The sequence below is a fragment of the Ascaphus truei genome, chromosome 2 (assembly GCF_040206685.1).
Source record: "Ascaphus truei isolate aAscTru1 chromosome 2, aAscTru1.hap1, whole genome shotgun sequence".
Lineage (NCBI taxonomy): Eukaryota > Metazoa > Chordata > Amphibia > Anura > Ascaphidae > Ascaphus > Ascaphus truei.
The window spans coordinates 189,323,800-189,347,971 of record NC_134484.1 but is presented as its reverse complement, the minus strand read 5'-3'; the positions used below and the strand labels follow the sequence as shown (position 1 = coordinate 189,347,971).

The 24,172-nt window shown below is 48.3% G+C and overlaps 1 protein-coding gene across 1 annotated transcript in view; it reads left to right on the top strand.

Annotated features, from left to right (window-relative positions):
• Positions 1-24,172, top strand: part of SYCP2L (synaptonemal complex protein 2 like) — a 112,941-nt gene that overhangs the window by 59,512 nt on the left and 29,257 nt on the right. The window contains exons 21-24 of the mRNA XM_075588544.1: positions 13,596-13,660; positions 20,673-20,730; positions 23,096-23,148; positions 23,709-23,763. Coding sequence (XP_075444659.1) covers positions 13,596-13,660; positions 20,673-20,730; positions 23,096-23,148; positions 23,709-23,763 — 231 coding nt within the window. The remainder of the gene's footprint in view (positions 1-13,595; positions 13,661-20,672; positions 20,731-23,095; positions 23,149-23,708; positions 23,764-24,172) is intronic.

Below are 24,172 nucleotides of genomic sequence, written 5' to 3'. Positions count from 1 at the left end.
CTCCGCAAGGCACGCAAATTCTTACTCTCCAATAGCTAATGGGACTGATCCCTAACTTAGGGCCTGTCCCTACAATACTTCACTAAGATGACTCAGGGCTATCTGGGGCCTAGGGGAATTGCTGGCCTAGTGCAGAGAGTCACTGACTCCTGCACCCTACCTCCTTCCCCTAGCTGCTCCGGTCACCAACTGCTCTCTGCAAAAACCCCGCGAAATGTATCCATTCCCTGCAAGCAGGGAGCTCCTCTAGCCCTATTGGCTCCCTGGCGTCACATGGGGTTCCCTAATGCTCTTGGGAGCTGTAGTCCCTCTCTAATACCTTCCCTGGTAGGCTAGGGCTTCGCGGGCTCACCCCTGCGCATGCGCGAACTGACTGGCGTTCTCCGGCTCTCTTCGCCAGCCGCCGGGACCTTAGAGACGCGATCGCGGCCTTAGCGACGGCCCGATCGCGTCCCCGGCAACCGCCCCGCTCGCGGGGAAAAAGGCGCTGCTACCTCCTTCGGCCCCCACCCTCCGGAATGTCCTCTGCGCATGCGTGCGCAATCGCCTATGGCGGCGCCCTGCACCGGGACCCGACAGGACCCTAGCAACGCGTCCGACCGCGTCCTTGACAACCGGTTCCTGCTCGCGGAGTCGCGCTATCTTGGTGAGTGTCGCGAGGGGGCCCATACCACCGCGGGGGACCTGGTTACATCCTCCCCCTGGTAAAATCCCCAACGTCCTCGCTTGGGACACCATGCAATGCAACTATATACAAAGGTTATATAATGAAAATGGCGTAACATACTTATATAATGAAAATTTCAACAACCAACCGTGATTTCACTATTATCAGCTCTAAATCAGATTGCACATTTCATTGAACATCACAATAACTGACTGTACTTTGCTGCGAGCCCACTGCTGAGCCTCATAATGGGGTGCCCCAACTTGATCATAGGTTACCCGGTTTGGAGGGTACCTGACTCTTTGGCTCCTACGGAGTTGTTCTTCTGCGACTCCCTCGGGGGAGTAGTAAACACAGTCCTGAGGCTCAGCCTCTTCCCTTGAGGGGATAATTGTCTCTGAACAGTCTCTGTTAGGCACAAAGCACGGGCTCTGTGCATCCAAAGGCTGGCCCGTTGGGGCCACCTTAGTAGGCATTGGCCTACGGGGCCCTTTACCCGTAGCTCCTCCAGGAGATGCCCCTTCTGTGGGGAAGTCCCTTTGAGAGGGTCCCTCCATAGGATCCTCAGAAGTTTCAGAGTGGGTCTCATTATTGACAGTCTCTTGACCCATCTCTGACGACTCGGACTCACCGTTGAGTGGTGTGGCCAGTATCTCTGTCTCTTCATCTTCTACTTGTGGAATGGGGAGAAGATGATTGCGGTGCCATACCTTTACCCGGCCATCGGTGTCTTTGATGCGATAGACCGGGAGGCCCGGCATCTGGGACTCTATTTCATACACTCCGTCTCTCCATCGGTCGGCCAATTTGTGCTTTCCCGGGACTCCCAAATTCCGAAGCAATACCGCATCCCCAGGACGAAGTTCCCGATATCTGACCTTATGGTCGTATCGCCTTTTGTTGTCAGCGTTCAACTTAGCTGTAGCCTTCTCAGCTTGGTGATAGGCCTGCTGTAAACTGTCTTTGAGTCTTTGTACGTATTTAAAATGGGTAGCATTGTGTATCCCATCTGTCGAAACTCTAAGACGTATGTCTACTGGCAGTCTTGCCTCTCGCCCGAACATGAGGAAGTAGGGGGAGAATCCCGTTGATTCGTGTCTAGTGCAATTGTACGCATGCACCAGGGCCTCTACGTGTCGGCTCCATTCAGTTTTCTGAGCACTCTGTAGTGTTCCGAGCATATCCAGTAAGGTTCGATTAAAGCGCTCGGGCAGTGCGTCTCCTTCGGGGTGATACGGGGTTGTTCGAGACTTGGTGATATCCAGCATTTTGAGTAACTCTCTGATCAAAGTACTCTCAAAGTCCCGCCCTTGATCGGAGTGCAGGCGGTTAGGGAGACCGTAGTGCACGAAGTACTTCTCCCATAATATTTTTGCCACGGTGATGGCTTTCTGATCTTTAGTGGGGAAGGCCTGAGCATACCGGGTGTAATGGTCCGTGACGACTAGCACGTTGCATATTCCCCGGCTGTCAGGCTCAATGCACAGAAAATCCATACACACAAGGTCCATGGGGCCCGAACTTTTTAGATGGCCCATGGGGGCTGCTCGTGTAGGCAGTCTTGCGCTGTATACACCTAGTACAGCGGCGACAGTGACGTTCGACGGCCTCTCGCATCTTGGGCCAAAAAAAACGATCTCTGACCAGCCCAAAAGTCTTGTCTATACCCAGGTGTCCATGATCATCGTGTAGAGACTTCAACACCAGATATTGTAAGTTCTTAGGGAGGACTAGTTGCCGCCTATCCGGGTGGTTGTGGTATTGCACCACCCGATAGAGTAAGCAATTGTCTATCTCGAATTTGTCCCATTCCCGCATAAGCAAGGCCACCAAGTCATTGGGTGCGCGTTTCAGAAGGGCTGGGTTCTGCTTTTCAACGGCTCGCCTGATGATACTAACGACTGGGTCTCGTATTTGGTAGTCTACTAGATCCTTCCACCGTAACACCTTGTCATGCGTGATGTTCATCCCTTTTGGGTCGCAGTAGGCGGCTGGGACAGCCTGCGACCGGCATCCCACTGAGTCGGCCACTCTTAATTCTGAAAAGGCCACTTGGTCGTTGACGATAGCGGCCATGCTACACATAGCTCGCACTCCGGGTCCTGGGATTTCCTCCCATTCCTCGTCATCTGGATTAGCACTTAACCCTGGTCGTCTGGATAGGGCGTCAGCCCCTATATTCAAGGGTCCCGGCTTATACTTCATGGTGAACCGGTAGCTGCTTAGAGCGGCCAGCCAGCGGTGTCCAGCGGCGTCTAACTTAGCCGAGGTGTTGACATAAGTGAGGGGATTGTTATCCGTCCTTACTTCGAAGGTAACACCATACAGGTAGTCGTGGAGCTTCTCGGTGATAGCCCACTTGAGAGCCAGAAATTCCAGCTTGTGGACGGGGTATCTCTGTTCACTGGGTGTCAGGCTGCGGCTGATATAGGCTACAGGCCGAAGGCCCTCAGGGTGCTTCTGATGCAGGACGGCACCCAGTCCATTGAGACTGGCATCCACATGTAGAACGTAAGGCTGTTCGGGGTCAGCATACGCAAGCACCGGTGCCTCAGTTAGACACTTCTTCAATTTCAGGAAGGCCTGCTCGCACTCAGGCGTCCATTTATCACCAAATGGTTGGCGTGCCGATACAGCTTTCCTCCCGGTCTCTGAGGGATATCTTCAACAGACTGTTCAGTGGTTTAGCTCTACTAGAGTACCCTTCCACGAAGCGACGGTAATACCCACAGAACCCCAAGAAGGATCGCAGCTCCGTGACATTCTCGGGACGAGGCCAGTTCACTACTGCTTCTACCTTAGCGGGGTCGGTGGCGATCCCTTGGGCGGACACGATGTGTCCCACGTAGGTTACTGAGGTATGGCAAAACCGGCACTTGTCTAGGGACAATTTCAATCCTTCGTCTCCCAGACGGTCGATCACTTTGAGTAATCGCTCTTCGTGCTCTTCCAGAGTGCTTCCGAAGACGATGATGTCATCCAGGTATACAAGACACTCCCGCGGGCTCATGTCCCCGATAGTCTTTTCCATCAGCCGTTGGAAAGTAGCGGGCGCCCCACATATACCTTGGGGCATACGTGTAAATTGGTAGAATCCCAACGGGCAGACGAAAGCTGTTTTCTCCTGATCTTCCGTATTCATAGGCACCTGATAGTACCCGGATCGGAGGTCGAGCACGCTAAACCACTGACTTCCATTCAGCGCATTCAGTATCTCTTCAATGCGCGGAAGGTTGTCCTGATCCGGTATTGTACGATTGTTCAGAGTTCGATAGTCGACGCACAGTCGTACGGATCCGTTCTTTTTACGCACTACCACTATGGGTGATGCGTAGGGCCCCCGAGACTCCGTCAAAATCCCGGCATCTTCCATATCGTGAATGACGTTCCTTACATCGTCCACATCCCGTGGGGCGATGCGACGAGAGCGTTCTCGGAACGGGGTGACATCACTCAGACGAATGGCATGTTTGGCGCTGCACTGCACCCCACATCCATCTCACTCGTGGAGAACACCTGTCGTCGTCGATTCAACTGGGTTGTCAGCCGCTCCTTCCACTGGTTGGACAGTGTCGACTCACCGAAGTTGAAGTCCAGCTTGACTAACCGTTCATCCCCGGCCACCGCCTTCACCTGAGGCGTGGTTTCTACAGGGCTGACTGGATATATGCAACCTAACTTCTGGTCGGCATCAAATTCCATCGGGAAGGGAGAGAGGTTCTGGACATACACGTGGGTTCGGAGTGGAATCCTGGTTGTCCACTCCCTCACTTCGGGTAGTACCCTATACCCTCTCCGGGCCTCTTCTTCTTCAGGCGCATTCTCCAGAGAGAACAGCTGGTCGCTCTTATCTCGTTCGGGGTAACAACACCAGACGTCCATCTTTTGCACTCCCCCTGGTAATATGGTCGTCAGTCCCCGTTGACGGTTGTAGAGATCCCCATGGCGCTCCAGAGCATATACCCGATTGCACTCTTCTCGCAGGACTGGATCTAGGAGAGCGGTGGCTAGCGGCAGCTCGTTAGTCTCTTTCAGATACGCCCGGATCACCGCTTGTACTATGTCAGCGTTGGTGCCCAAGATGATCGGGTACTTGCACTGGTCTTGGGGCTCCGGACACACCAAGGCCGCCACATGCATGGGGTGTCTCTTGCCGGTATTCAGCTGGAGTATTTCCATTTGAACCTTTACAATCCCATCGATGGGGTAGTCTTCATTACTTAGCCCCCGTACGGTCACGTGTTCGGCCGCTCTCAGGGTGCAGTGTCGGAGGTGCTGTTCATAGAACGGGCGGTATATAATGGTCACCTGTGACCCCGTGTCCAGTAGAGCCGACGCATATATCCCTTCTAGTAACACCGGTACGATAGCTGCAGGGCCTACTTGGCTGTAATTTTCCCGGTTGGTGGCGTCACCCCCTGCGTCGGCATCCGCCGGGGCATCGGTGGTTCCCTGAGGGGTCTCCCCGTCGAACTCGGCGGTTTGTACTCGGCATACCATCGACCGGGCTGAGTTTCTTCGGTCAGGGGTTTTGTCCTTGGAGGGGTCCTCCCTTTCTGGGCAATCACGGAAGAAGTGGCCCTTTTTACCGCAGGTATAGCAAGGGAGGTCTCTTGGATCCGAGCGGCCCCTGTGCGGAGAAGATGATTTACGGACGGGTCTAGCTTTGGAGCCCGAATCTTTAGTGGCGGCCTCATCGTCCTGATTCTGGGTTTTCTTGGCCTTTGACGCAGCAGCACGTGAAGGTTCACTGGGGGAAGGCTCCTTAGGCTTCTTGGAAGTGTGCAACTGAGCATAGGCTTCATGTTTTTTTATCTCATCCATTAGCCTTTCCCAGGAAGGGGGGTCACCCTGCATCAAGGAGCACTTTATCATGATCACGATATGATGGCCAGGTATCGCTCCTCTCAGAAATTGATCCCGACAGTATTCATCCACCTGGGCAGCCGTGATGCTTTTCCTTTTTCGCATTTCCCACAAGACGGCTCGAATCCGCTGTAGGAAATCAGATAGCTCTTCTCCGTCTTTCTGGCAAAGATTGAAATACCGCTTCATCAATTGTCCTATGTCCTCGGTCCGCCCATATGCCCGCACAAGAGTCTCTAGCATTTGATGTGCGGTGACATCCGCATGCTGATCCTTAGCCATCTGTATGGTGGTGGATGCGGGAGGGCGTAGGCATTCCATTATGCGTTGTCGCTTCACCAGCTCAGAGCACGTCCACTCTTCTAGAACCTGAGAAGTGTATTCTCTCCAAACGTCAAACGCTTCTTCGCCCGTTGGGGTCGGCTTGGTTCCGGAAAAGATTTTTAGTTTTCGATACTGTTGCGAGGTCTGAGCTTCGGATCGGGACTGTCCCATTTCTAGGAGGGCTTGAGCTAGCATTCGGATTTCATCCCCAGGTTTAGCAGACGATTGGGCCATACTTAAGGGGGGACTAGGGTCGGTGGGGGCTCCCCTGTCGGCCCCGCCATAGCTTTCGGAGGGTGAGGCCGATGTATGCATAGCAACCTCTGGTAATTTTGTGCGGGAGCTGCCGGGTTCTGATTTTATGGAGAGTTCCGGATAGACAACAATACAGCAAGAACGGGGTGAGCTTCCGAGCCACAAGCTGGAGGGTCCCTGGCCTTCAGTTATGTCTTGCCCTATGCTCACTAACACGGAACAGTATTCCTCGGCCTCCAAATGTCGCTCTAACTCTTCTATTGTGGTTGCCTCCCGCAGACTTGGGTGTTGCCTCAAGGCCACTTGTATGTACGATGACGGTGTATCAACGGGAACGCCGCGCACCACAAGCGTGTGGCGCGGCGGCACTTGCAGCACTACTGCGACGTCATGCGCTTCTGCGCGCGACGGGTACGGTGGTGACGTTTTGAACAATTTTGGAACGGGCACCCCAGGTCTGACGATCTCAGCAGCGCCTCCAAATGTAACGGGTGTTCCCCCCCCCCAGTCGCAGATATAGTGTGGGGTGCAAGGGAACATACAAGGTTACCATAGGTGTGGTGCATTACCTGTTGGCTCACAGGAGGGCTGAGCTTCCGCTAAGGGAAACCTGGGACAATTATAGGATAATGAGTAACCGCGTACTCGGTACAGCGCCTCCACCTGCGATGGCTCCCACCAGAGGGGAAGTGGTTCCTCGCAGGACAATACACAATAATCACGTACCACAGAGTGAATAATAACTAATACCTTTACTAATATGCGTAAACGACATGCGACATCAACAACATAGCAACAGGTATCCCTCGCTAGGGGCAACCTGTCTATGGCGTCTCGCAGGACGAGTACGCTACCTTGCACCACGGCGGGTGCCCACACCTTATGCGTCTCGGCGGACGCTAACACCTTAGGCGCCTCGGCGGACGCTAACACTTTATGCGTCACGGCGGACGCTAACACTTTATGCGTCACGGCGGACGCTAATACCGTCCACAGAATGATCCCACCCCGTGTCCAGTAAAACCCCAACCCAATGTCTCGCACTCCCCAGTCCTATATTTATGTGTGTGTGACTGCGCAGCCACTATGTCTGTTGATAGGCCTTGTTGGTGCACGTGCGGGTGTGGGTTACCTGCCGAGCACTCCGGTGCTCGGACCTGCAACGGACTTCTCAAAGGGGTCTAGGCGAGTTCCTGCACGAGGTCCGGCTCCAACACAGGATAATCCCTCAGGGGCGATCCCACCCTGATAACAGTCCAGCTTGCTCCGCAAGGCACGCAAATTCTTACTCTCCAATAGCTAATGGGACTGATCCCTAACTTAGGGCCTGTCCCTACAATACTTCACTAAGATGACTCAGGGCTATCTGGGGCCTAGGGGAATTGCTGGCCTAGTGCAGAGAGTCACTGACTCCTGCACCCTACCTCCTTCCCCTAGCTGCTCCGGTCACCAACTGCTCTCTGCAAAAACCCCGCGAAATGTATCCATTCCCTGCAAGCAGGGAGCTCCTCTAGCCCTATTGGCTCCCTGGCGTCACATGGGGTTCCCTAATGCTCTTGGGAGCTGTAGTCCCTCTCTAATACCTTCCCTGGTAGGCTAGGGCTTCGCGGGCTCACCCCTGCGCATGCGCGAACTGACTGGCGTTCTCCGGCTCTCTTCGCCAGCCGCCGGGACCTTAGAGACGCGATCGCGGCCTTAGCGACGGCCCGATCGCGTCCCCGGCAACCGCCCCGCTCGCGGGGAAAAAGGCGCTGCTACCTCCTTCGGCCCCCACCCTCCGGAATGTCCTCTGCGCATGCGTGCGCAATCGCCTATGGCGGCGCCCTGCACCGGGACCCGACAGGACCCTAGCAACGCGTCCGACCGCGTCCTTGACAACCGGTTCCTGCTCGCGGAGTCGCGCTATCTTGGTGAGTGTCGCGAGGGGGCCCATACCACCGCGGGGGACCTGGTTACATCCTCCCCCTGGTAAAATCCCCAACGTCCTCGCTTGGGACACCATGCAATGCAACTATATACAAAGGTTATATAATGAAAATGGCGTAACATACTTATATAATGAAAATTTCAACAACCAACCGTGATTTCACTATTATCAGCTCTAAATCAGATTGCACATTTCATTGAACATCACAATAACTGACTGTACTTTGCTGCGAGCCCACTGCTGAGCCTCATAATGGGGTGCCCCAACTTGATCATAGGTTACCCGGTTTGGAGGGTACCTGACTCTTTGGCTCCTACGGAGTTGTTCTTCTGCGACTCCCTCGGGGGAGTAGTAAACACAGTCCTGAGGCTCAGCCTCTTCCCTTGAGGGGATAATTGTCTCTGAACAGTCTCTGTTAGGCACAAAGCACGGGCTCTGTGCATCAAAAGGCTGGCCCGTTGGGGCCACCTTAGTAGGCATTGGCCTACGGGGCCCTTTACCCGTAGCTCCTCCAGGAGATGCCCCTTCTGTGGGGAAGTCCCTTTGAGAGGGTCCCTCCATAGGATCCTCAGAAGTTTCAGAGTGGGTCTCATTATTGACAGTCTCTTGACCCATCTCTGACGACTCGGACTCACCGTTGAGCGGTGTGGCCAGTATCTCTGTCTCTTCATCTTCTACTTGTGGAATGGGGAGAAGATGATTGCGGTGCCATACCTTTACCCGGCCATCGGTGTCTTTGATGCGATAGACCGGGAGGCCCGGCATCTGGGACTCTATTTCATACACTCCGTCTCTCCATCGGTCGGCCAATTTGTGCTTTCCCGGGACTCCCAAATTCCGAAGCAATACCGCATCCCCAGGACGAAGTTCCCGATATCTGACCTTATGGTCGTATCGCCTTTTGTTGTCAGCGTTCAACTTAGCTGTAGCCTTCTCAGCTTGTTGATAGGCCTGCTGTAAACTGTCTTTGAGTCTTTGTACGTATTTAAAATGGGTAGCATTGTGTATCCCATCTGTCGAAACTCTAAGACGTATGTCTACTGGCAGTCTTGCCTCTCACCCGAACATGAGGAAGTAGGGGGAGAATCCCGTTGATTCGTGTCTAGTGCAATTGTACGCATGCACCAGGGCCTCTACGTGTCGGCTCCATTCAGTTTTCTGAGCACTCTGTAGTGTTCCGAGCATATCCAGTAAGGTTCGATTAAAGCGCTCGGGCAGTGCGTCTCCTTCGGGGTGATACGGGGTTGTTCGAGACTTGGTGATATCCAGCATTTTGAGTAACTCTCTGATCAAAGTACTCTCAAAGTCCCGCCCTTGATCGGAGTGCAGGCGGTTAGGGAGACCGTAGTGCACGAAGTACTTCTCCCATAATATTTTTGCCACGGTGATGGCTTTCTGATCTTTAGTGGGGAAGGCCTGAGCATACCGGGTGTAATGGTCCGTGATGACTAGCACGTTGCATATTCCCCGGCTGTCAGGCTCAATGCACAGAAAATCCATACACACAAGGTCCATGGGGCCCGAACTTTTTAGATGGCCCATGGGGGCTGCTCGTGTAGGCAGAGTCTTGCGCTGTATACACCTAGTACAGCGGCGACAGTGACGTTCGACGGCCTCTCGCATCTTGGGCCAAAAAAAACGATCTCTGACCAGCCCAAAAGTCTTGTCTATACCCAGGTGTCCATGATCATCGTGTAGAGACTTCAACACCAGATATTGTAAGTTCTTAGGGAGGACTAGTTGCCGCCTATCCGGGTGGTTGTGGTATTGCACCACCCGATAGAGTAAGCAATTGTCTATCTCGAATTTGTCCCATTCCCGCATGAGCAAGGCCACCAAGTCATTGGGTGCGCGTTTCAGAAGGGCTGGGTTCTGCTTTTCAACGGCTCGCCTGATGATACTAACGACTGGGTCTCGTATTTGGTAGTCTACTAGATCCTTCCACCGTAACACCTTGTCATGCGTGATGTTCATCCCTTTTGGGTCGCAGTAGGCGGCTGGGACAGCCTGCGACCGGCATCCCACTGAGTCGGCCACTCTTAATTCTGAAAAGGCCACTTGGTCGTTGACGATAGCGGCCATGCTACACATAGCTCGCACTCCGGGTCCTGGGATTTCCTCCCATTCCTCGTCATCTGGATTAGCACTTAACCCTGGTCGTCTGGATAGGGCGTCAGCCCCTATATTCAAGGGTCCCGGCTTATACTTCATGGTGAACCGGTAGCTGCTTAGAGCGGCCAGCCAGCGGTGTCCAGCGGCGTCTAACTTAGCCGAGGTGTTGACATAAGTGAGGGGATTGTTATCCGTCCTTACTTCGAAGGTAACACCATACAGGTAGTCGTGGAGCTTCTCGGTGATAGCCCACTTGAGAGCCAGAAATTCCAGCTTGTGGACGGGGTATCTCTGTTCACTGGGTGTCAGGCTGCGGCTGATATAGGCTACAGGCCGAAGGCCCTCAGGGTGCTTCTGATGCAGGACGGCACCCAGTCTATTGAGACTGGCATCCACATGTAGAACGTAAGGCTGTTCGGGGTCAGCATACGCAAGCACCGGTGCCTCAGTTAGACACTTCTTCAATTTCAGGAAGGCCTGCTCGCACTCAGGCGTCCATTTATCACCAAATGGTTGGCGTGCCGATACAGCTTTCCTCCCGGTCTCTGAGGGATATATCTTCAACAGACTGTTCAGTGGTTTAGCTCTACTAGAGTACCCTTCCACGAAGCGACGGTAATACCCACAGAACCCCAAGAAGGATCGCAGCTCCGTGACATTCTCGGGACGAGGCCAGTTCACTACTGCTTCTACCTTAGCGGGGTCGGTGGCGATCCCTTGGGCGGACACGATGTGTCCCACGTAGGTTACTGAGGTATGGCAAAACCGGCACTTGTCTAGGGACAATTTCAATCCTTCGTCTCCCAGACGGTCGATCACTTTGAGTAATCGCTCTTCGTGCTCTTCCAGAGTGCTTCCGAAGACGATGATGTCATCCAGGTATACAAGACACTCCCGCGGGCTCATGTCCCCGATAGTCTTTTCCATCAGCCGTTGGAAAGTAGCGGGCGCCCCACATATACCTTGGGGCATACGTGTAAATTGGTAGAATCCCAACGGGCAGACGAAAGCTGTTTTCTCCTGATCTTCCGTATTCATAGGCACCTGATAGTACCCGGATCGGAGGTCGAGCACGCTAAACCACTGACTTCCATTCAGCGCATTCAGTATCTCTTCAATGCGCGGAAGGTTGTCCTGATCCGGTATTGTACGATTGTTCAGAGTTCGATAGTCGACGCACAGTCGTACGGATCCGTTCTTTTTACGCACTACCACTATGGGTGATGCGTAGGGCCCCCGAGACTCCGTCAAAATCCCGGCATCTTCCATATCGTGAATGACGTTCCTTACATCGTCCACATCCCGTGGGGCGATGCGACGAGAGCGTTCTCGGAACGGGGTGACATCACTCAGACGAATGGCATGTTTGGCGCTGCGACTGCACCCCACATCCATCTCACTCGTGGAGAACACCTGTCGTCGTCGATTCAACTGGGTTGTCAGCCGCTCCTTCCACTGGTTGGACAGTGTCGACTCACCGAAGTTGAAGTCCAGCTTGACTAACCGTTCATCCCCGGCCGCCGCCTTCACCTGAGGCGTGGTTTCTACAGGGCTGACTGGATATATGCAACCTAACTTCTGGTCGGCATCAAATTCCATCGGGAAGGGAGAGAGGTTCTGGACATACACGTGGGTTCGGAGTGGAATCCTGGTTGTCCACTCCCTCACTTCGGGTAGTACCCTATACCCTCTCCGGGCCTCTTCTTCTTCAGGCATATTCTCCAGAGAGAACAGCTGGTCGCTCTTATCTCGTTCGGGGTAACAACACCAGACGTCCATCTTTTGCACTCCCCCTGGTAATATGGCTTCTTGAGATGCGTCACCATAGCAACGCGGCGTCAAATGACACCGGAGCCAAGGTAAGAGGGGGGTGTGCCGCAGGGGACAGCCGACAGGGGGAGCAAGGAAAAAAGATCGCGCTTCCCTGCCCTTGGAGGTCTGCTTGTTGCAATACATTTAAATCTTGGATTGCATAAATCTCTGCATTTAACAGTTCTTATCCTGTTGCTGCCAGAGCATATGCAGCACTACATTAAAAAGTATTTGCCAAGCAATGTGATGGTTCTTCTACTGGAAAAGTCCAAAGTGCGGGGAAACTGTTTCAGACGAGGAGACTCTTGCTTGTGCAGCCAACACAACATAAACAAACAATCTCTTCACAGTGCAGGTCTCCTCTAGGACAGACATACAAAGTAGAGCTCTACTCACAAGTTCATAATGAAGTTCTCCATTTAATGTGACCGCCAAGTGCAGTGGAAAGACAAAGTTTCAGGTCCCATATGGACCCGATACGTTGTCTGTCCACTGTCACGCTGTGCTCACCACAAACCAGGCGGGACCATGGTGCTGAGGTGGGAAAGGATATTACGCCACCCACAGCCACGGGGGCGCGTCCGGAGTGTAGAGCAAGTCTGAATAGCCGGGTCGGGGTTGGAGAGGTACAGGTCGTTGTTATACTTACTGGGGTCAGAGGAGGAGTGGTGCGGAATACTGCAGGTACTATTAGTCGGGTCCGGGATTGGAGAGAGTAGAGTCGTCATGGTCCGTTTGCCGAGGTCGTGGTTGGAGAGTTCAGAATGGTAGTTTGTCCGGATGCCGAGGTCAGGTTTGGAGAAGAGCGATGGTCTTGGAAAGCCGGGTCGGTACACAGGAAGAAGCAGCAAGACAGGAAAAGACTGTGGAGGCAGAGAAGAGTGAACGCAACTAGAACTATGCTCTGCCAAAGTGACAGTGGCACAGCTGAGCATATGTAGGTGAGAGCGTCCAATAGGAAAACTGCAGCGTGGAGGTGTGTGCAAAGCGAGGCTGCGAAAGGAGGCAGGGTAACAAGGCTCAGGTGAGCTCCCTGGGATGGAGGCTGTGTACTGAGCGCGCGTCCGTGCGCCCCCGTCCTCCCAAAGTGACTGCTTTAAGGGATGGCTTTAAGGGGCTTGAGCGAGTGCGCACGCGCCTGAAGCGCAATGGCTGCCGGAGGGATTGGCGGGACCCGCAGGAGTGGGTGTCGGCAGAGTGCTGGCCACCGGAGCGGGAGCGCGCCAAGGGTGGCGTGGCTCCCCGAAACCTACATCCACTGTTCGTGGCCATCTTCTGCTGGAAAACCTTATGAAGATGTGAATTATTCCTGCACACAAATGAATACTGTAATAGGGTGTTTACCTCAGCTGCTTTTTGTTTCTTTTATGAATGAATCAATTTTGACAGGTTGATATTACACTAGCTAATAGGAAATCTATACAAATCCTCTGATGGGTATAATTTATTTTGTGACATTTTTGTTGTTTATTTTTTCTGTGACGTATTTCATTTAGGATAACGTGAAAAAATGGACAAATCCAGTTTTCGTGTTCCCTATATACCAATTATTGTAGTAATCTGGAGTTATTCCACATTACCTGCCTTCCATGTCAGATGTACTTTTGATTTACATGTCCTTATGTCTTGCAGGACTTAATGCACAGAAAGCAAAGTAAAACAATATCGAGCCCAAACAATCAGAGCGGAGATGCAAAGTATAGTATTTTTGTGTGTGTGTGTGTGTGTGTGTGTGTGTGTGTGTGTGTGTGTGTGTGTGTGTGTGTGTGTGTGTGTGTGTGTGTGTGTGTGTGTGTGTGTGTGTGTGTGTGTGTGTGTGTTGTACATACAGTAGCTAAAGACCTGAATTCACTTGTGCTCATTTGATCGTCCATTCTCAGAAACGTAATCTACGTACACACAGAGACAATTGTTTCATGTTAAACCATCTTTTCCTGTTTTTCTACCGCTAATTGGATTGCATACAATTTTATTAATTTAGCTTAAATTGGAGTACAGTCTGGGTCTCCATTTTCTTTCCAGATTTGGTCAATATATGAAAAAACTGTTGGCGTAAAATGGTGATCTTTGTTTTGAGAAATAAATAACTTTAGTAATTAAATAAATTAATAAAATAGTCCTGCTTTGCACGTACAGTTTTATATAGAACCAACATTGTATGCAGCACTTTGCGAAATTACAATACAATGTAAATAAAGTGCAAACAATGGTGACAAGCGCAATAGGTAAATGAAGATATAAGCCAAAGGGAGACACTCCTGCCAGAGAGTGGTGTCCGGAAACTTGCAGGCAATATGAGTATAAGTGCATTAAGTGTAGTGTGGGGCATCTGGAGTTTAGTAGAGGCATAGAAAATGTAGTGGGCGGCTTTTAAGAGATGGATTTTCAGCTGGGCTTTGAATGCGGAAAGTGAAGGCGCTTGACTGAGTAGAAGAGCGTTCCATAGGTAGGGAGAGCTTATTGGAAAAGGTTTAAGACGGGAAGAAAGAGAAGAAAGGTGCCAAGATGAGAGAACCTTGGGTTGAGTGTAAGGGGCGGGTAGGGGTTTAACGAGCGATCAGAGTTGAAATATATGGACGTGTAGAGCCTTGAAAGTAGCAGTGTGTTGTAGTTTTTATGGAAGTTAAAAGGAAGCCAGTAGATCGAGTTCAGGTCAGAAGCAGTTGCACGTCTAGAAGAGCAGGAGATGTTTGAAGCAGCAGCATTTTGAAGGGCTTGAGTGTGGTGTGAGGCAGGAAGGCCAGATAAAAGAATGATACAGTAATCAATACAGGAGAGAACAAGGGCATGCATTATCATTTATTTCTAAAGCGCCTATGTATTCCGCAACATGGTACAATGGGAGTGCAGAGATTTGAGAATTACATAAACTGTTATATACAAATAAGGACAAACATGCACAAATCAGTACAAAAGATAACGAGGGTCATGCTAGTGATGGCTTACCATCTAGAGGGAATGAGGGACAATGTTGAAACAAAAGGTAAAGTAGCTGCTCATTGTGGGAACGATTTATACCTCAGTTTGGAGTATGGTCCAACCAGGCAGCTGATACCGTTGAGGGTGGGGATGTTAGGGGGTGTTGTATAGAGTGAAGATTGGTCCAGCTGCACAGCTGGTCCAATACGGTTGGATGGAAGAAGAGGGGGAATTGAAAAGGGGAGTTTTGTGGGAATTTTTAAATGTCTAAGAGCTGGGGTAGAGTCTGAGTACTGTAGTGCCCACGGTTATTCCAACACAAACCAGTGGCAATCGCCAAAAAAGACCCAGGTACATGCTGGATACATGCCTTAAACTTGCCTTAAACTAGACCCAGCATTTCTACATTGATTAATGGCCCATCAGATTAATAGCAGGGGTCCCTGGCAGTCCAATTCAAACTGAATGGGACTGCCAGGGACCTCTGCTGTGTTAATCCTATGGGTCATTAGTCAATGCAGAAATGCCTTAAACTAGCCAGGTTACACCCAGCACATACCCAGAATGTAATCGGGCTAGTTTAAGGCAAGCTTTAGAATACTTGTGGTCTCGTCTGTATGTGGTAGCGCATTCCAGATTGAGGGGGCAGCACGGGAGATGTCTTGTTAGTTGGAGTGAGGGGAGGTAATAAGGTAGGTGGAGATCGTGGGCAGAATGTAGGAGGGCTGAGATGTAAGGTGGGTTAGTGTCATTGAGAGCTTTGTCAGAGCTGGGGTTTTACATTTAATTCTAGAGGCTATGGGAAACCAGTGTAGGAATTTGCATAGTAGAGCAGCAGAAGTGGAGCAGTGAGTGAGGTAGAGTAATCTGGTAACAGTATTGGATGGATTGTAGTTGGGATAGGCAGATACGGAGAATGCCAATTAGGAGAAGGTTGCAATACTCATGGCGAGACAAGATGAATGGGTGAATTAGGATTTTAGTTGCATCATGATTGAGAGAAGGGCGCATACTGGCAATATTTGAGGTGGAGACGGCTGGACTTAATGAGAAACTGAATGTGAGGAATGAAGGAGAGATCCAAGCCAAAGATGACCCTTAGACAGCGGGCTGGACGTTGTTATGAGATTGTGATATTATTGACCGTGAGGAGAATTTGGGTGTAAGGGTGTTGGTCAAAGAGGGAAAGCGTCAGGGGTGTAGCTATAGCTCGGGCAAAGCCCGGGGGACCACGCGCTTGGGGGCTCATTCTGCAAACTCCAGTCGCGCATGCGCACTGGCGGTCGGCAAGTGCCGGACGCTCATGTGCAAACATTTTGCATGTTTAGCTACGCCACTGGTATTCGCTCGGTTGTGACATTCTGCCTTATCACACAGTCCTCATTGTGTGCCTAACAATATGTCTGACTTCTAAGTTCGTGCTGCAGCTGATATGTAAGATTATATTGCCACGTGTAGCACATTGTTTCTTTCAGAGCAACACAGTCTGCTGTTTGGTACACAGGCAGATCTATTAATGATACTTTTTTTTGCCAAAGGCCAGAGTTCAAAATGGTGTGTCAGAACCTGTTAGGATCAGTATGTCAGGCCAGAGTCTGCAGTCATGTTAAGCTTCCATTTTGTCTGGTCATAACTAGTTAAGATTCTGTAGTCAGCCTTTTGCTGAAATATAATTCCTGAATGCACTCCTGAATGCAATATAACACCTGAATGCCTTTTGTGAGGTCAATTTCCTGGTGTTTTAGTAGAATATAATAGAATGGTTCTCTGCAAGAAGCAAGATAATGTAATAAAAGTTGCTAAGACTCAAGGTCTCTTTTGATAACAGACAATGAATAAGCTATGTATTCAGAACATTGCTTGTATTGAAAAGGGACACGTCTCAAAAGTCACGCCACTAATATGTCCTGCCCCTAAATCACGCCTCTAATCAAAGCTACGCCCAAGACACACCTAGTATACGCCCAGTACACGCCTATGTTACGCCTCTAACCAATATCTTTTTTTCTTCTGTATAAAAATCATTACCCTATGAGTAATAAATTGAGACAAAGGATTTGAAACCTGGCGTACGTTACGTTTCATTTTGTTCGTCTCCCAGGCCTGAAAAGTTCACCGAAGACCGGAGATAACAGTTGCAGGGCGTGAAAAACTTCTCCGGGGGAGTCTGCTGCAAACGGGTGCAGATGGTGTAGTATCCAGTCACAAGGCTTCAGTGTACCTGGCAGGGGAAAAGTTCCTCTCGGTGCTGAAGTCAGGGGAGAAAATAACGGATATTCCTTTCAGAACCTGTTTTAAAAAAGGAAGTAGATATGACTTTCTAAATGGTTGCTTTAGCAACCGAAGGATGATCAGTACATTAAAAAAAATCAAGTGACATTGGGCGTTTATACTACAGAACTGGATTTTTTTTTCTCTATTTTAAGTATAGGATTTTTCACGTTTTGCTGCTTTAAGCTTCCCGGTAAACGTGAGACTTCCAGTAGGAGATTGCAGAGTGACAGTTGGTGACTTGGGAGAGGTCAGGGGAGGAGTGGTAATAGATCCACATAGAAATGATGCATTCATGTTTTAGTGGTTGTGGAGCATTGGATGGGGTGTATCTTTACAATGTTGAAAAAGAAGAAACGGCAACATTTAGTAACAAAGTTTGTGTGGTGAAGAAAAGGGAGGAGTCAAATGTAACTTGGTGGGTGGTAGGGTTATTGACTTTTCTGGAGAAGAACAATGGAGCCGGTTTTAGGAGGGAATATGAAAAGCTCTATCTTAAAGGCAAAAAAGGGCCACCCTGGCCAAGGTGGCTGAAAAACATTGTGTCATTTTTGACTGGACTGCAAGTGTAAGGTCAGGTATCGATTTTAAATATAGTTGTCATCAGTATAGAGCTAAATCCAAATGGGTCAATGAGGTCACCCACTCTCTCTGTAGAGAAAAGAGTAAGGGCCTAACTCCAAGCCTTGAGGTACACCTACAGAGAGTTCCATAGAGATTTGAGGAGTTGGCATAAGTGACATAGAAGGAACAGTGATAGAGGTAAGTGGAAAATCATTAGAGGGCAGTGCTAACAATGTGTAGAAGAGGGTGTCAACAGTATCGAAAGGAGAAGTAAGAATTGAGTAGTTTCCTTGATTTGGCAATATGAAGATTGTTCGCTACCTTGGGGTGTGCAGTTTCAGTTGTGTGCTGTGAGGAAGCCAAATTGGAGAGGTTCAATAAGATTATGGAAGTTGAGAGAAGTATACAGTAGGTAAAGAAAACGTTTGTTCCCGAAATTTAGGGGCAAGCGGGAGGCTGGGTGGTAGTTGGATGTAGGGTCTATAATTTTTTTAAGAATAGGTTGAACAATAGCTTGCCTAAAAAGAGATGTTAAGGAATGGGGACCATAGTTTAAGCAAGAGGTTTCTGGAGATGGGAAGGAAAGGGGTCAAGGCTGCATGTGGTGGTGATTGAGAAGGCAACCTAGATACATTTTTCCTCTGTAACTAGAGAGGTGTCGTGGCAGGAGAATAAGGAAGGAAGGAGGGGTGTGGAAGGGACATGGGGATTTCTGTGTGGCTAGCTTCCACCTTGCACTTGAGTAATCTTGGGGTGTAATGGAAGGAGTAGAGCATGATGTGGCAGGAGGTCGAAGAAGGGAATTGGAAAAGGTGACTTTTGTTGGATTTATGCTTGATTATAAGAGGTGAAGTAACGGTACAGAATACATTTGTAGTGAAGGAAATCAGACACTGTGATTTCCTCCAGATGTGTTCAGTGGAACAAGTGCCAGAGCACAGAAAGTGTCTGCATGTTTACTCTCCCCTAAATCTTCAATTTCTCCCTGACCTCTGTCACTTTCTCCTCTTCCTTTAAGTATGCAGTGGTCACACCTAGTCTCAAAAATAATCTAGACCCTACTAACTTCCACTCTATATCCCTCCTGCCGTTTACCTCCACATTGCTAGAATCTATTGTGTTCTCCCGTATGATCAACTTTCTTAATACCCATGCCCTCCTGGACTCTTGAGGATCTGGCTTTCATATAATGCTCACACAACAGACCGTTTACTAAAGTAGACTATGATAAACATGAAGCTATATCCCAACGTCACTTCCCTTCTAATCCTACTCGATCTCTCTGCTGCTTTTGATTCTGTCGATCACTTATACTGCGACAAATGGTGGGTAGCTGTGTTAGTCCGTCCTTCCATGTAGTAACAAAGGACGTAATGGGAGTAGGTACCTTTTTTATTGCACCAACAAATAGTTGATATGTTACAAGCTTTTTGAACCTCTCAGTGTCCTTTATTGGGTGCATCTCTTCTACTGCATATTCTAAACTCTCTGGTATCCGCAACCAAGCCCTATCCTGGTTCTCATCTTCGCTCTCATCGCACATTTTCTGTCTTTGTTGCGAACATGTCTTTGACTTCTTTCGATCTGTTGGTTCTGTTCTGGGACGTCTCTTTTTCTCTCCCTACACACACTCGCTTCATCAACTTTTTGGACCTCAGGTATCTATAGACAGATGATCAGATCTATCTACCCTCACTCCTGCAATCCAGTCCCACGTTTTGGATTGCATCCCAGCTATATCCTCATGGATGGTGCTTCGCCACCTTAAACTTAATGTCTAAAACTGACCTCATATTTCCCTCTAAATCTGACCTAATAACCCCCTTTTCCATCACAATAAATGGTACAAATATCTATCCTGCTGCCAATGCATGTTTTCTAGGAGTGACATTTGACACGTCCCTTTCATTTTCCATTCACATTCAGAGCATTGACAAAATGCCCAGCTTCTTTCACCATAATATTGCCAAGATCCACCCTCTCCTCTGCCAATCTACAGCTAAAACTCTAATGCATGCCTTTATCATCTCCCGTCTGGATTATTGTAACATACTGCTAACCGGCCTCCCTGCCTCTCAACCTTCTTCCCTGCAATCAATCCAAAATGTGGCTGCTGGAAAAATTTCACTTTCTCCCAAAACAGTATCCGCTCATCTCCTCCTTAAGTTCCTCTCCGGGCTTTCCATCAAATTTCAGATCAACTGCAAAGTTCTCCTCCTTACCTTTTTTTAAGATTCTCCACTCATCTGCTCCCTTATACGTATCTGCTTGGACATCTCATGCCCTTGCTCATCTCCTGCGTTCTAGCCATAACTGTCTTCTTTCCACCTCTTTCACATCTACAGTTCTCTTGCCATAAACCCTTTTACCTCACTGCTCCTTTCCTGTGGAATACCGTCCAACTCTGTATACGCCAAGCACCTTCTCTCCTTGCCTTAAAGACAAATCTACTGCTTAAATGAAGCATCCCAATAGCCTGGTCTCGTGGCTACTGTCCCACAGTTACTCCTGCTAAGCACTACCATTTACTGCACTTATTCTGTCACCACCCCTGTAAATTTCCCAACATACTACCTAGATTGGAATCTCTCTAGGGCTGACATTTCCTTTCCTATTGTCTAACGTGGTTGCGCTTATTGTACCATAACTCCCTATACTGTATTGTCTTTGAAGCGCTGAGTTCACTGTGGGAACTATACAAATAAAGGTGTCTGTGTGTATCTCACAGACCTTTTTCACTGCCACGCCTTTGCTGTGGCACACGACGCAGTGTGGTGTGAACTCCTTACATGGGTGAACGAGACTCTTGGTACTACGCTGTCCCACTGATGTTTAGTCCTTCCAAGTTGATACATCTAACGTAGATAGTTGTGTGCGTGTATATACAGTAGATATATCTATAAATCCATATGGTATGAAGCTAATGGAGTACCTTATTTCCCTCCACTTTTTTAGGAAAAGCAGAGATTCCTTTGAATTCCAGTGTTCATCTGACTCGCTGATTAATGATTCGGTAAATTGCTTATCTTGCCGTCTTCATTTTGCAAACTAAATATACAGTACAACATGAAGTAAAAAGCAAATGTTGGTAAATGTATGTTTATGGAATTGTTCTTTTAAGCATTGTGGGGTTTGTAATAATGCTGTGGTTATCTGGACTTTAAAATGGCTAAATGAGTAGTCCCCAAGGCCAGAATTGTAACAACAAAGAGTAGGTAATTGCATATCATAGCCTGTGATTTGGCTACAGATGTAAACCATTTATAATGAAATGTTGATATTTTTTCAGTTATAGTTACTGATACTAGGTGGAAGATGGTCCATATGTCCTTCCATTCCTTTGCAGAAGATCTTTCCAGGAATCTCCACCTTCTTCCCTTCCTGAAGGAACAGGTTGAGGAAATTCCCCCCTCCACCTGCCTCATTCTAAAATTATTAATTAATTCAAATCCCAAAAAAAGTAGAGTGGTATTGTACTGGGGAAAAAAGGAGGGATTGTGCGCTCTGCAAAAGTCCACTAGTGTTGAAGGCTTACCCTTAGAAATATGGGATGCGTGTTGAATGCGGGGTAACAATTCCTATTGTAGACCCAATGTTTTAGTGCTCTGTCTCAATACAGTAATGGCTATGTGACATGAACCATACAGTATATACTTTGCACAGATAATCTAATATAAGATTGATGTATATAAAAAATAATACAAAATACAAATAAGTCAATAGATAAAACAGGGGTTGTTTTTATGCCCCAATGTCCAGTATCGTAGTACTTTTTCATGTACTGCTGTATAGTCTGTCCAATCCAAAATAAATACTCTGTGTAAAGCTGCCCCAATGTAAAGGATAACCAATCCTGTGGTAGAGATAGCAACAAGACAAATAAAAACAGGGGTGCTTTTGTAGCAAATGGTGTGTATTATTTATGACTGGATATAATATGACATACTGTGTAATAATATGGAAAACTAAAAAAACCTTTGCCTGTGAGTAGTTCAAGCTTCTCTGCCCAGTTTAGGGGATAATGTTAGCCACCCTATTAAGAACTGGCTGATGTCCACCTCTGGGTCCCTGGAGTTAGATCTGCCTCTGGAGCCGATGTTCTACCACTGCACTCTCTCTCCTGCTGTAGCGCTTGTCCTCTGGGTTGCTTTACTCAGGGGGTGTTGTGCTTCTATCTGGAGCTCCATTTGCGCTGCGGCTGGCGTCCTGGATCTCTCAGGCTTACTCTCCGGTGTACCGGATGTGACGTTGTGTCTGCGTGTATCTGGTTTCCTACAGCAGGAGAGAGAGTGCAGCGGTACAGCATCGGCTCCAGAAGCAGCTCCAACTCCAGGGATCCAGAGGTGGACATCAGCCTGTCCTTCATAGAGTGGCTAACATCATCCCTTAAACCGGGCAGAGAAGCTTGAACTGGCAAAGTTTTGTTTTTTTCCCTTCCCCTCCCCCCCACCCCCATATATTTTTACACTGTCATATTATATCCAGTCATACATAATACACACCATTTTCTACAAAAGCGCCCCTGTTTTTCTTTGAGTGGTATTGTAGTATGGCTGTTAGTTGCTCCGTGATTTCTATCCTGCCATCTTTAGGGCTAAGTAATTAGGAATTAACTGTGTTCAAAATTGATCTGTTATTTTGTTACCCAAGAAGACTGATGACTGCGATTTAGCAAATCTGTAATAACAGGGAGGCAAAGCTCACTAAGTTACTTATTGTGATACAGAAGGCTTATTACAAAACACATCTTCATTTTTAGGTCATAGTCTATGCTAAACCATTTTGATTTGATATACAGTACTGTACATATTTAATATTAAATGTCCTGGAACCAGATTGTATATTTTCTTTGTTCTGAGGCTGCTGTCATTCCCCAGTCTTAACTTGTTACAAATGTAACTTTCTCTGTTGGCATTCTAAGTCTGTTGCCTTGGCAACACCCCTTTGGTCTTTTGTGAGTTGGACTGCCCCTCCTCCCCTTGCTAGTTGGCTTAGACCTAGCCTTATTTCCTGTTTGTCCAGGCAAGCATGCGCTCTCTTTCAGCCAGCAGCGAGCTTGAGCAGTCACCTTACTCATCTCCTCTGGTAAAGCTATTGTAATTTACCTATCCCTACTACCTAGCATTATCCCACTTGCCATCCTGGCTCCCTTTCCTCTCCATTGTTCCCACCCCACAGTGTTTTCCCTCAGTATCTTTTCCACTTTTTATTTCTTGTTGTTGCCCAATAAACACTTCAGCAAATAAGAAGCATCCCCTTGCTTGGTTTATGGGATTGAGTTAAGCTGCCTGCCTCTACCCACGTGCCACAGTGAGCTTGGGACAGAACATTAAAACTAAAAGGAATAATTTCTAAAACACTTGTCTCTACTCTACAAGGTCTCTGAACAAGCGAAGAAAAAAGTCTTGCTGCAGAAATCCTCCTCCACCAGGTACTGTTTGACCAACAGTGTTATTTTATTTACTGATGCCTCGAAAAAACAATTTCCCATAATGTAAAATAGTCAGTTACTGCATTAACCCCTTTGCTGCTGGGGGGCGTGGGGGGGCTCTGAAATGGGGCACCCATGAGTCTCATTGATGGCAACAAATTTGTCATTTTGTCTTTTTTTTTTTTTTTTTTAAGTTTTTCAAACTCTGTATTAAAAAAATAAGCTACGGGTGGCATACAGTATGACATTTCACAGCTGGCAGATTGGGCTCAACTGGGTGACTGCAAATAAGAACGGCTTATAGTAAAATATCCTGTGCTTGCAGTGAAACAAACGTATTTGAATCCCATTACCAGCTGTTGTCTCCCAGTTTAAAGGTCGGAGTCATTTCTCTGCCATTTCCGTTTTCAGTACGGGAGATCGGTTTTCGATGGGAGCCCTGGCTTCAGCGACTGATTAATCTTGTAGCGAACAACTTATTTTTTTCCTTGTAAACTTTTTTAACATTTAGTGCTCTTGAGTTCACTTCTTTTATATGACCTTTTATTTTCTGTCTTCAGGGTCAGTGACGTGTCCAAGCTGATCTATTCCCAAATGAAACCTGAGGTTAGACAGGTAAGGCTTATTTTAATTATGAAAATGAGCAGCGATTTTATTTATTTTTGACAGTAAAGGCCCCATTACCTGACATTACAAAAATAAGATAGGTAAACCAAATTGGCGACGTGCCAAACAGCCGGGGGGGAGACATCTATTCATTTGTATGCCAATTACTTTAATGGTGACATTCTAATACTTTAATATTATTGTTACAAAATTCTAATGTTTTTTTTTTTTTACAGTGCTTCAACAAATATCCACAAAGTGTATATCAAACACTACAGTATTTTGATTTTCATGGTATAAATAAAAAAAAAAAAAGAAAATAATTCAAGGACCCAATGGTTAAACACAAAAAAATAGTTCAATTTTCCACTCAATGAACTCACTACAAGTAGGGCCAGCAGTCTTGCTCTGCTCTTGC